General features: G+C 40.7%; 1 protein-coding gene across 1 annotated transcript in view; it reads left to right on the forward strand.

Annotated features, from left to right (window-relative positions):
• Nucleotides 1-14,164, forward strand: part of PDK3 (pyruvate dehydrogenase kinase 3) — a 67,302-nt gene that overhangs the window by 24,458 nt on the left and 28,680 nt on the right. Inside the window, exons 3-5 of the mRNA XM_082681297.1 lie at nucleotides 2,058-2,129; nucleotides 5,956-6,140; nucleotides 7,871-7,960. Coding sequence (XP_082537423.1) covers nucleotides 2,058-2,129; nucleotides 5,956-6,140; nucleotides 7,871-7,960 — 347 coding nt within the window. The remainder of the gene's footprint in view (nucleotides 1-2,057; nucleotides 2,130-5,955; nucleotides 6,141-7,870; nucleotides 7,961-14,164) is intronic.

Raw genomic sequence — 14,164 nt, forward strand, 5'->3', positions numbered from 1 at the left:
CCAGATTCACTAATTGTTAACATTTAGCTACATTTGTTCTATCATTCTCATTCATATTCTCTCTCCCTCTCTCAATATATTTATATATGTATGGTACACACATAGAATACATTATTTTTTTCTGAACCATTTGGGTTAATGGTATACATCATGCCCCTTTACCCCTAAATACTTGAGTGTGTATCTCCTTAGAACAACTCTTAGAAAACTACAGTTTGATTATCCAATTTGGGAAATTTAACATTGATACAGTAATATTATCTAATATGTGGACCCTACTGTCCTTTCATCACTAGTCCTAATAGTGCTTTTCTTTTTAAGCAATCCCTACCCTCACCCCTGATTTATGAATCCAGTTCAGGATCATGCATTGTGTTTACTTGCCATTTCCTTTTCCTCTTGAAAGCAAATCTTAAGTATAACAGGCCGTGAAGCCCACCTCAGTCAGTGTTCTCCTTGCTTTCTTGACTTTCAGGCCAGGAAGCTCAGCATAATCTTTGACTCCTTTCCATTTATGACTTTGCCGTTTAAATGAACTGTCCCCTTCTGGAAGGATGGGATGCCTGCCTGAAATTCTGCTGATATGTGGCAGGGCAGAGGGCATCACTGTGGATGGCTGACTGTGGCCTCTCAGGGTGGTTTAACCTAGTGATTTTAACAATGTCTAGTTCATAGCCTTATATGCCCAGAAACTTTTAAAAAAAAAATACCCAGCAACGAACATACTTCAGTATCATGTGTTGTCACAAAGTTCAGGTGAGGCTGATTAATAAAACGTCCTTCCTGTTTATTTATAAGCTTAACAGTCATTTTTAGTTACTGGCGTGCCCTCATCCTCTATCCACAGTGGGATAGTAGGATTAGTAGTCATTAATTATTAGAAATAATTAGAATAAGGGATAATTTTTTCAGGACATGTTAAGACCCAAAGCAGAGCTCATATACCTCTAAGTAATTGGAATCTTTGAATCCGCACCAGATCCGGCAGGTCCAGTCTGGCTGTAGCTGCTGCTGTAATGTGCCTCTCTAAGTCCCATTTTTCCTCTGTCCTCCAGATCTTTGTTGGACATATTATTTCTTATACTGGCCCTGAATGAGATATGTCAGTATTCTTAATCCAGAAGCTGTTTCTGAGGGCCTAAGAGGAATTCTTTCTCCTTCATTACATGTTGATGAAACTAGGTTAACTCTGAGAAGGAACCTTCTTTATTTCTAGCTCTAGGTTCTTTTTTTCCTCCTTTTCCTGCTGTGCCATGCAGCTTGCAAGATCTTAGTTCCCCAGCCAGGGATTGAACCCAGGCCCATGGCAGTGAAAGCACCGCTGGACCGCCAGGAAACTCCCCTAGTTCTAAGTTCTTAGCATGCACTTCAGGGTCACACACATGCTTCTTAAATTTTCTGTGTACTTTTTTTGGTAATCAAACTGTAGACGTGATGTATCAGTTAGGACATGTGTGTTAGGGAGTAGCAGAAAATCCAACTAAACCTGGCTTAAGCAATAAATTGTAACTGTAAGATCCAGCCATAGGATGAGGTTTTGGTGTTGGTTTGATTCAGAGATTCACGAGATTATCAAGGCCCTACTTTCCATGGGGTCGGCTTCATTTTCTGGCTGGATTTTCTCCTGGTGACAGAATAGCTGCAGCAGTTCCAGGCTTTACATCCATGGACCACATTGTCCAAAAGCAGAGCAAGTTAATTTCTCTCCCAAAGACCGCCAGCAAGTCTGCTCTCTTATTTTACTGGCCTGAATCGAGGCAGTGATGTCCATTCCTGAGCCAATCCCTGTGTTCAGGGAAATGCGACTCAGTGACAGGCTTAGGCCAGAACTATCGGACTAATTAGGAATTAGTGACAAGAGAAATAGGATTACCCAGAGAAAAACAGGGCCACCCAGGAGCTTTGCATGGTATCAGCTTCCCCGGAAGCACTTGGGCTACATGGCGGGTGGAGGGGATTGGATGGATACCTGGGTGGAAATTTAACGTACTCCTAAGGAAAAGGGAAAGGAGGATGGATGTAGGGTAGGCAACTAACACAGTATCTCTTTTTTTCAGGTATATGCAGAGTTTTCTTGAACTTCTAGAATATGAAAATAAGAGCCCTGAGGATCCACACGTCTTGGATAAGTAAGTATGGTACCAAACTTACCTGAAAGTCAAAATATCTAGGTTAAAAAATGTTTTGGTAAATGGAACTCATGTCATTAAGAACCAAGAAGTACAACTTGGACGAAAGCATTAGGTTTCTTAATGGGTAACAGCTCAACGTTGCAGTTTTTTAAAATTTTGAGTTAAGAATTTAACATAGTACCAAGGGAATAATGACCCTTCCAATTACGCTTCATGATCTAATTCTTAATCCTTGTCTTCTGGTGAACTGGTGCTGGACACTCACTGTAAATATTACAGTAAATGTTCCACCTAGTGGTAGTTTTAAGAATGCACTGGCCCCTGTGTATACATGAGTTTATGTACTTAGTCCTTTACAATTTGTTTTTAAATTTTCAATGCGATATTACATTTGAGCTCAGAGAATCAATAATGCTTTTATTTTGGAGCAGCGTAAAAGAGTATGCTATTAACATAACAGCTATTCTGAATTCTGTTGCTGCTGTTAGGCACGAAGGCTGCTAAATTCTCATGCTGATGGAAAATATTTCTGGTTTTTCCCTTTTCATTTAACCGGGAAACGCTGACCCTAGCTCTGAGTGTGGTTTTTTCACCCCCAAGAGAAATTGTGTCCCCTTCACATTACTTTCCTCCTCTTTCATGTACCCATCAGTGAATGCATATGGCAGGCCTGTTGTGCTGAGGAATTCCTTTCTAAGTAGAAACCTGACCCACAGCATTGTGACACCAAATGCCTTACATGTAGCTGTTCCGTAAAAAGAACTAAGAAGCACCGTGTTCCATAAGAGACCATAGCTGGAGGCATTTAACCCAGCTCTCTCAATTCACAGATAAGAAAACTGAGGTCCAAGATGTGAGCTGACTTCCCCAAGATTGTAACATTAGTTAGGAGCAGAGCTGGATCTGTAAATCATGTTTCCTCTTCCTTGGTACGTCGCTCTTTGCAGTGCACCATACTGCCAGAACTGCTGGTCTGAGTCATGAGTAGCTAGCTGAAATGTAGTTACAGATTAAAATACAAAGGGAAAAAAGTCCTGACCTGTTTTATACTTTGCTAGGTGTTTTGCTAATGGGTCTATGAAATGTGGAAAGGGAGGCATTGGATTAGAGCCCCCAGCTGTAATGTTTTTCTTGTTGTAAGCCCTTGCTGTCATTTAAGTTATCAAAGTTAAATAAATCGAACTCAGAAGTTTGGTTTCTCAAAAGTCATTAGCTAGTGACAGTTTGGCTGATATCCTCCAAATTAGGACTGACCTCTATAGCTTCAAATTTTGGGATATAGATTTGTGGAAGTTTATGATATTAAATTTCTGCTGTGTGTTTCCTGGAGTCCTGTCTCAGTTTCTGGAACAGGTTATCAGTCAGATGCGATTTATGGACGCGAGCCTGCTTTGGAAACTGCCAAGTGCTGGATCCAATGTGTACGAGATTGTAATGATAATAGCTCTCGCTCAGTGACGTTTAGTAACTTGTCCAGGTTGCCGTGAAGCTAGTTAAGAGACTTGGGATTATAGAAGCCCGAGTTTGCAGTGAAGGAAGGAGTGGAGAGTTCTGCCCATCGTAGCAGCCTTTTCTTATCGGTGAGAGGTTATATAGCAGTCATGGGCAGGGAAACCACTTAAGTAAAGTGAAAGTAGCTTAGAGGACAAGGATGTTTGTCGTAATGATAAAGTTTAAAAGAGCCCCAGAAGATTGGGGAAGTAGTCTGAGAATTGAACCATTGAAGCAAGTCTCCTCCCCTCAGATAAGTTGAGGCACTTTTCTACTGTAATGAATTGTTTCAGTTTAGTAATATTTAATTTATGAATATGGTGGGAAGAGCATTATGTAAAGGATAAATGGTCCATTAGAAAATTTCTTGAGAATATTATGACCTTATAATTTCTGAGTTGATTTATTCATCTTTGCTGTCTTTGCACATATGTATTTGTTACAGAAGTATTTCATCATTGAGAAAAATAAGACTATTTGGGTAAATAAGGTTACTCCAAATTTCCATTACTGGGGGCTAACCACTGTTAACATTTTCCTTCCATTTACACTTTTAACTAGGCATATATATTTCTATATGTGTAGAATGTGTGTGTGTGTGTTTTACAAAAATAACAGTGTCAGCATTATAGATCTACACCATTAGTAGTAGTTTCATAGTGGTCCATCTGCAGATAACTCATGTGATTTGACCTCCTGTCATTGGGTTTTAGAATAGTTCGTGGTTTTCTTGCTACTATAAGCAGTGCTCTAAAGAACAGCTCTTAAATACAGCTGTTGGCCTTGTCCAGTTATTTTCCTAGAATCAATTCCTGGGAGTGGAATGACTTTCTTTGGGCTTTTGATATAGGCTGCTCGATTGCCCCTAGAAATGCATCAGTTATGCTCCCACACTCTGGCTGACAGTGGTTATTCTTTGCCAGTCTGTAAGCGGAGAATAGCGTTGCATTGTTTTAATTTGCTTTTCTTTTATTATTTTGAAGGTGAAGTTGTTGGTGTTTGCGTTTCCTCTGGTACATTTTCTATTGATACCAGGCCCCTTGCCTAGTTTTCTGTTAGGGTGGTCATCTTTTCCTTCACTAAGAATAGTAACTCTTGTGAATATATTTTTCCCAGCTTTCACTTTTTCTTGACTTTATAATGTGTGTCCCTATAAAATTGCTGAAATCCTGCATAGCCCTATTATTTGTTTCATCGTGGTTTCTGCCTTCGGTATTAGAACAGCCTCCCTTTACTCCAAGGTTATATACTTATTCAGCTGATTTTCTTTTTCCTTTTCTACAATTTTACCCTTTTACATTTAAGTCTTTTAACCCATTTTGGGGCTTAAAGTTTAAAATTGAGGTGTGACTTAAATTGTTAGCCAGCTGTCCCAACTAATTTGTTTCCCTACTGATTTACATTGTCACTTTATCGATATGCTGAATTTTTACACACACATACTCATTCACCCTTGATCCTGGTTCCAGGCTTTTTATTTGGTTCCATTGACTTGTCTTTCTGTTCTTAGTTACCATTCTCAATATATTTTTCCCTCTGCACTTTTACAGTAATATACTGGAATTCTTGAATAGGTTTGTCTTAATCACCATTGTTCTATCTACATTTCATCACCATATTTTACTGCTGAGAGAAATTCGTTTCAAAATTTTATTCTTAAAAAGTTTGACATTATTTCTTCATGGAAGCTATTTCTTTAAGACTCCATAATAAATCCTTGGAGATTTTTGGGATTGTCTTCATGTTGTCAGAAGAAATATTAATATATTCTGCAATTATGTATTCAGCAAACAGTTATAGAATCTGTTTTATTAGTAATCACTTATCTGGAAAGTCAGTGGATTCCTAAAAAGGCATTTGAGCATTTTTTTTTCTTTACTAGAACCTTCTACATGTTTTTTTTGCGGTACGCGGGCCTCTCACTGTTGTGGCCTCTCCCGTTGCGGAGCACAGGCTCCGGACACGCAGGCTTAGCGGCCATGGCTCACGGGCCCAGCCGCTTCGCGGCATGTGGGATCTTCCCAGACCGGGGCACGAACCCGCGTCCCCTGCATCGGCAGGCGGACTCTCAACCACTGCGCCACCAGGGAAGCCCACCTTCTACTTTTTGTATCTCTGAAGGAAGACTTTCTGTAGAAAGTTTCAAGCAAAAACTGAGTAATACTTTAGTTTCTCGTGAGTACTTCCTTGTAGCCTATGATGATAATGATGTCTCTGCCTTATAAAATAAATACCAACAGGTAAATAGTACTGAGATAGACCTGGGAAGTTTATACATTAGCCCATGAGATTTTGACCATTTTGACCGTTTTTTTCTTTCCTTCCCACACAGCTTTCTACAAGTTCTAATTAAAGTCAGAAATAGACACAATGATGTGGTTCCTACAATGGCCCAAGGAGTGATCGAGTACAAGGAGAAGTTTGGGTTTGATCCGTTCATTAGCAGTAACATCCAGTATTTTCTGGACCGGTTTTATACCAACCGCATCTCTTTCCGCATGCTTATTAACCAGCACAGTAAGTTGGCTTTTCTTGGTCCAGTTTTGAAAAGATAACCAGAGTGATTTCTCCGAAATGTTTTCCTGTTGCTTCATTTTTAATTTACTGATCTGCATTTTTGTCTAGAAATTTCATTTCTAGTTCAGTTTCTCCTAAGTGAGTCCTATCTGTGAAAAAGCTAATCATTAGAACCCTCTGTTAAAAGAAATCCTTGAAAGGCTTTTTGGGTGCTCATATTTGAGACAGGACCACTGCCTGCCTTTTAAGCCTCTCCTGTTACATTCCTGGTGGGGGTGAGGGACCGGCTTTAATGGCAGCCTGGTGTTCATCTCTGAATACTTTCAGTGTCTCTAGGGTCTGTTCTAGTCTTCATTCAGGATGTCACATGTTTTCCTTTTTGGTTTTAAAAACATTGATACTAACAATATTGAACTGACAAGTTGGCAATATGAGCATGGATCTTTTATTTCACAGTGATCAGTGAAATCAGATTAAGCGGGTTTGTCAAACCCTAATCTTGTATTGAGAGTTTTAGTCTCCTCTCTAGGCTGATAAGCAGATAAGAAAAAAAAACAACAACTAAAATTCTCTTCACAAAAACTTTTAAACTGATTTTCAGCGTGTTTCTTTGTCAGATTTCATAATTCTTATGAAAAAGCATCCAGGTGTCTAGCGTCTAATTCACCCTCTCTGTTGAGTCAGAAAATGGACAGAGCATCTTTATTTTACTAATGTGTTTTTATTTGGATAACCAAATGTTATGCAGCTGTTAAATGTGGGTTTGTTCTAAACGTGTGTCTGTTTAAAATGTAAATGTTTGACAGTTTACAGGAAATTTATAGGGGAAAAAAGAGAACCCAAATACTATTTAAACTACTTAGATAACTACAGTTTCTTTCTGACCTACATATGTGTGTCTACATATATACGTACATGTTTTTCGATCGTTGACTACGTTTGCACACCTCTTGGTTTTCTTCCACTTAATTAGTTGGCACTTTATGTATTGGCCTAATGCCCATACTTGTCCTTTTTCATAATTAAAATCTCTACCTATTTTGTTTAAACATTCTCCTTTTGTGGAGCCTAAGTTATTCCCAATTTTTGTTTGATTTAAAAATAGCTACACATATAAACATTTGAATTCAGATTACTTTTTTCTTTGGGGGTCCTTTTGGTTTTTTTCAGGAGTAAAATTTTGCAAACCTTGTATATTATGAAAGTAGTTAAATGTACTTTTAAAAACGCTTGCACAAATAGCGTTCGTGTGTAGTACGGTGAAAAATAAGCTCCACAGTGGAGGCATTTGAGGTGCTCATGGTGAAGACCCTGTGCAAGCCTGGTCTAATGGTGCAGACTGCATTTTCTAAATATTTAGTGAATGTTGGAATAAATGTCTAGGGTAGTGCTGAGAAGGTGGGTAAACTTGGCTGAGGATGAAAGGAAGTTTTTTTCATCCAAGTCACGTTGTGTTGGGGAGAGCGGGTTGGGTACCCGGCCCATGTCACTGCTTTAGGACCTGCTAACTGCACCTGGCAGATTTCACAGCACATCCTTCCTCCTCAGTTGTCTGATAGCTGATCACCCAGCAGTTGAGTGGATTCTGTTGCTCTGAGTCACTGTGGATGCTAAAACGGTTTTCACAATAAGAAAATCTTTTCAAAACTTACAAGCCCCATATTTCTCTGCCTGACCATCCTAGCCTGCTGTGTTTTTAATCCTCTCCCTTTTCCCTTGTGTTTGTTTAGCACTACTGTTTGGCGGTGACACCAATCCTGCGCATCCCAAACACATAGGAAGTATTGATCCCACTTGCAACGTGGCTGATGTTGTGAAAGGTAAGGAGGCCAATGTAACGTTAGCGGTTGTGGTTCCAGTAGGATTGTGGTTTCGTTGAGGCAGCTTGGCTGTAGGGTTATGGCGCTGAACTGTTTGCTGGTTCATCAGGCCACTCTGGGCCCAAGCCGTTTGATCCAAATATGCCTTGTTCTTTCTAGGTGGCTCAGGAAGCGATGCATAATTAGTAATGTTCAAAATCGGAATTTCTACTTCATTGACTAAGGCTTTTCTTATAGTTCTAGCTAAACAGTAAATATTTATTAGCTTAAGAGTCTAAGTTTCAATTGCCACCACTGTCTGAAAATTTCAGAGAATGCAAACCCCTGTTATAAAATTCAGCTGAATTCACGTGTTTGTAAAATGTATATATCTTTCTGACATGCACTCCAGGTTTTAGAATCTACATGGCATGTGGGCTTCACGGGTTCACTGGATGTGGAGCTGGACTCTGTTCCAGCAGCCTCAGGGTAGAACAGAACCCTAGGGCCATGTGTTCCTAGTGCCTGGGCACTTGGAATTTGAACAGCAGTCTCCTCATTTTTCATTTAAGTTAAATGCTAGCTCCAGAAAGCCTTCCTGGTTGTAAGTGATCCGCCAGGTTCCTGGACCTCTTCAGTTTTCTTCGGTGTTAGGGTTATTCTCTGCAGCCTCGGATCCCCAGACTGTCCCCTTTCCTAGATTGTGTCTCCTGCTGTGGCCCTCCTCTCCTTATCTAAACACACACCTTACTAGTTTCAGGACCATAGCTCTCTCCGATCTGCATTGGGATCTCTGTTGCTCTTACTTCTTCTGGATTGTGTAGCTAAATGACTAGGAGGCAGACGAGGGCCTTGTCTCCTTGGCAGAGCTCTCAGGCCTGCCTCAAGCAGAGTGACCTTTGCTCTTGGAGCTTGGAGGGCCAAGGGACGGTGCCCCATGTGGGCAGCCTCCCCAGTGGGGGAACAGACCAGATCTTCAGCTGCTAAAGCTAAGGAAAACCTGTGCTGTTTGATTACCCTAGGCATCCCCCTGGTGGCCTTAGCTCAGGCTAGGCTTGTCAGGCTGCCCTGGCCTCTGTTTAGTTAGAAAACATGTACTCACATTACTTCAGTTACAAGTGAATAGGCTCAGCTTCAGCACCCTAAGAACCCTGTATGTAGGTTTCTCTCTCACAAGATAACCCTCTGTAGGCCCCCAGCAGGGAAGGGAAGCAGGTTTGGTCTTATCACCACTTGTATGTTCATCTGGCCCTAGCCAGTGGCTTTTATGATTCAGAAAACCTGGTTCAGATAGTGGACTGCCCTTAGGAAAAAAAAAAGGTACACATTCATAAAGCAAAAGTGCATTGTAATATATTGCATATGTGCCTTTTCTCTTGAACTGCAAGGAATTTGAAGTCAGGGTATTTGTCTTATACTTGTTTTGTGACTCGCATAGAACTTAGTATATGCCTGTGTAGATGGTCAATAAACATTCCTTGGCTTGAGAAATGTTCAGCTTTTCGGTACTTTACTTTTAAAAAAGCTTCATTGTGGTACAATTCACATGCCGTATAATCCACCCATTTAAAGTGTACAATTCAGGGGTTTCTAGTTTATTTACGGAGTTGTGCGACCATCACCATAATCCAATTTTAGGACTTTTTCATCACCCCAAAAGAAACCCCATAGCCATTAGCAGTCACTCCCTACTACCCCTCTCCCCAGCCCTAGGCAACCAATAATCTATTGGGTTGGCCAAAAAGTGCCTTCCGTTTTTAAGTAAAAATAAAAGACACATTTTTCATTTTCACCAAGAACTTTATTGAACCACATATTCACCCTTTTGTTCCACTACCTGCTGCCATTTTTCAGGCAACTTCATAATTCCATCTTACCAAAACTTTTTATCTTTGAGCAAAGAACTCTTTCAGGGGCCTTTGAGTCTTCCAGGGAATTGAAATTTTTTCCATTAAGAGAATTTTGTAAAGACTGAAAGAAATTGAAATCCGAAGGTGCAATGTCTGGTGAATACAGCCGATGAATCAGAGCTTCGCAGCCAAGCTGTAACAGTTTTTGCCTGGTCATCAAAGAAACATGTGGTCTTGCGTTATCCTGATGGAAGATTATGCGTTTTCTGTTGACTAATTCTGGACGCTTTTTGTCTAGTGCTGCTTTCAGTTGGTCTAACTGGGAGCAGTACTTGTTGGAATTAATCGTTTGGTTTTCCAGAAAGAGCTGATAATAGAGGACTCCCTTCCAATCCCACCATATACACAACATCACCTTCTTTGGATGAAGACCGGCCTTTGGTGGGGTTGGTGGTGGTTCATTTCGCTTGCCCCACAATCTCTTCTGTTCCACATTATCGTACAGTATCCACTTTTCATCGCCTGTCACAATTTGTTTTAAAAACGGAACATTTTCATTACGTTTAAGTAGAGAATCGCATGCCAAAATACTGTCAAGAAGTTTTTTTTCACTTAACTTATGTGGAACCCAAACATCAAAGCAATTCATGTAACCAAGCTGGTGCAAATGATTTTCAGTGCTCATGTTGGATATTTTGAGCATGTCAGCTATCTTCCACGTGGTATAACGTTGATTGTTCTCAATTAACGTCTTGATTTGATCGCTGTCAACTTCAACTGGTCTACCCAACCGTGGAGCATCTTCCAGCGAGAAATCTCCAGCACGAAACTTCGCAAACCATTTTTGACGCGTTCGATCAGTTACAGCACCTTCTTCATACACTGCACAAATCTTGTTTTGCGTTTCAGTTGCATTTTTACCTTTCTAGAAATAATAGAACATAATAGGCCGAAAATGTTGCTTTTTTTCTTCCATCTTCAATATTTAAACGGCTACGCAAAATTTCCCCAATTTTGGTGTCTTTTTTTAAGTGCACGCTGATATGACAGCTGTCACATACAATCTAACAAAATTGTTTCAAATGAAGTTAAAGACCATTAAGTGCTACTACTAGAGCCATCTTACGGAAAAAACTAAACAAACCTTTTGGCCAACCCAGTACTTGCTGTCTCTGTAGATACTCCTCTTCTGGACCTTTCATATAAACGAAATCATACAGTATGTGGTCTTTTGTGAATGGTTTCTTTCACTTAGCACAGTGTTTTCATGTGTCATCCATGTTGTAGCATAAACCGGTACTTTGTTTCTTTTTATGGCCAAGTAATATTCCACTGTATGGATAGACTGCATTTTGTTTTATCTATTCATCAGCTGATAGACATCTAGGTTAGCTAGGTGACCTTGGACGTGTTACATAACCTCTTTGGGCGTCAGTTTCGTCATCAATAAAATGGTGCTCTTGGCAATTCAGCTGTGTCCTAGGGTTAAGTGAGATAATAAATGTAGCGCTCCTGAAGCAGCACTAGCACCCAGGAAGGGCTGTAGGTAGACAAGTTCATGAGCATCCTTGGGCCTCATGTGAGTCGTTTGCCTTCTCATTTATACCATTGATTATATAATAAGTTGGTGCCTTTGCTTTTGTTTCTGGCATAAATTATAAAATATTTTAAAACATTTAGGACATTTATAAGACACTTGAATATTTGATGAAATATTTCAAGAAATATTGTTGATTTTTTTTAGGTGTCATATTGGTATTGTGGTTATTTTTTTTAAGGTGTCCTAGCTTCAAGAGAGGTATTTTGAAATATCACACATGATATCAAATGCCTTGTGGGATTTGCTTCAAAATTATCAAGAGGTAGCACAGTGAAAAAGATCAGGCTGTGTTGAGAAGTGTTGAGGCTGCTGATGAGTGCACTAGGATTCTCTGCACTGTGCTCTGCACTTCCGTCAACGTTTGCAATTCTTCATAATAAAGTTGTAAAAATGTACTCCCTTTAAAAAAAATGGTTTTGAAGAACCTAGGGGCAGGACAGAAATAAAGTCGCAGACGTAGAGAGAGAATGGACTTGAGGACACGGGGAGGGGGAAGGGTAAGCTGGGACGAAGTGAGAGAGTGGCATGGACATACATACACTACCAAATATAAAATAGATAGCTAGTGGGAAGCAGCCGCATAGCACAGGGAGATCAGCTCGGTGCTTTGTGACGACCTAGAGGGGTGGGTAGGGAGGGTGAGAGGGAGACGCAAGAGAGAGGAGATATGGGGATATATGTATACATATAGCGGATTCACTTCGTTATACAGCAGAAACTAACACACCATTGTAAAGCAATTATACTCCAATAAAGATGTTAAAAAATTGGGCTTCCCTGGTGGCGCAGTGGTTGAGAGTCTGCCTGCCGATGCAGGGGACACGGGTTCGTTCCCCAGTCCAGGAAGATCCCACATGCCGCAGAGCGGCTGGGCCTGTGAGCCATGGCCGCTGAGCCTGTGCGTCCGGAGCCTGTGCTCCACAGCGGGAGAGGCCACAACAGTGAGAGGCCCGTGTACCTCAAAAAAAAAAAAAAAAAACCATACTCCTTTTTATCATCTCATTGTTTCTTCACAAAAAGTCTCTGACTAATTTTTCAGAGAGATTTTAACCATGAGTCAGTGTAAGTAGAGAAGTAACGGACTGTTCTTGGCAGTTGTTAGGGCAGAGGGATGAAGCAGCGCTCAAGTGAATCAGAGGATGAGGCTGGACGCTGGAGGAGAGCAGAAGCCATTGTTTTGAGCATTTACTGTCTGTGTGGCTCTTACTGGACTTATTACATCCTGCCTGGTCTTGGCATCGTTCTGTACTTCTGTTGGTCTCTCTAATGGGGGTGTAAATTCCTCAAGGGCTGGAATTACTCTCATCCACGCTTGCATCACTCCTCTCAGGGACAGAAGTTTCATACCAAACACTAGCGGAAGATTGTGTGCAAAACAGTTGGATCAGTATTTGAAAGGAAGAAACTATAAGTTTGTGCCTCCTGCTTTCTTTGGCCTTTTTAGTCGAGGTTTTGACCCTGGGCCAGGTCACCTCCCAGCCTCTCCGTCTTCCCGCGCTCACTCACAGCTTTATCTTCACTCTTTCTCCTGCCCCTTTTGACTTTATACCCAATGAGTCCACCAGTTACCATGAACACATTTTACTCCATCCTCTCACGTAACCATTCCTACCACTCATCTGGCACAACTTAAAGCCTGGGCTCCTGGCAAAGCTGTATCCCATGATGATCACCCCCCCATGCCCCTCTGCCACGGGGCATGTCACCTCCCCCAGCACACTTCCACCCTCACACTCATGGGGCGAGGGGCAAGGACTGCGCTGCTCCCTGTTCCCCACTGCTTCTTTCAAACCGTGTTTTTCATTTCTTCATAGCCTCTTTCCTTAAGACAACAGTGGAGGCTGGTTTCAGATTCTGAAACTGCATGAATCTGCAAAGCAACTTCCACATCATCAGCTCTTCTGCCGCCTTCATTCCCTTCATAAATCCTAAATCATACCCACAGCACACTGAGGACGCTTGGCTTGTACATACTTTCTAGAATGCCCTGACGCTTCTTCCACTTGGTGAGACATACGCTTACTAAGGGTCACTTACTTGTCCTCACACCGTTGGTGTAAGTTATACCACATGAATATGTATAAATATACATAATTTATTTATACGTTATGTAAACTGAAGAAACGTGAGTACAAAAAAGAGACTTATTTCCATAAAAATCAAGTCGAATGCTTTGGAAAGACTTGATAAAGAAGAGATTCTTAAAAATGTCATGAAATGACTGTGAACAAGATAACTTTTAGGTGACAGGGCGGCACTGAGTAAAAATCCCAGAAGGAATCTGCACTCGGATTGCTTGACAAGTATCTTTAAGTTTCTTGCACTTTAAAGAAATAGGAATTGGAATTCATAGATGTGTGTGATATTGTTTATCTAAGAAGTATCATCTGGAACCCCAAGCTGACGCCTCTTCAAAGGAGAGACATTGGCCTTATATGAAAAGATTGGTGGAGGAATAAATTGTGTATTCAAATGTGTATTTTAAGTTAATGTTTACAATTGTAGTCATTTTATGGTTTCCCACTATCCAACTTTTTTGTCAGTCATCCAACTTCTGTTTCCGTTTTGGTCAGTCAAGAGGACTAATACCATATTACCAAAATAATAAAAAGTGCTCATTGAAGAAAACTGAGAAAATGTGGGAAAAGAGAGAAGAGACTAAAAATCACCTGTCTTCATAACCCAGCAAGAACATTGTTTTATATTGAATTCATACCAACTTTACAGATAGCAACTGTGAATAATGCGTCTCTTCATATGAAATCCGCAGTACTT

This window comes from Grampus griseus, assembly GCF_964374135.1.
Source record: "Grampus griseus genome assembly, chromosome: X".
In the NCBI taxonomy this organism is placed as follows: Eukaryota; Metazoa; Chordata; class Mammalia; order Artiodactyla; family Delphinidae; genus Grampus; species Grampus griseus.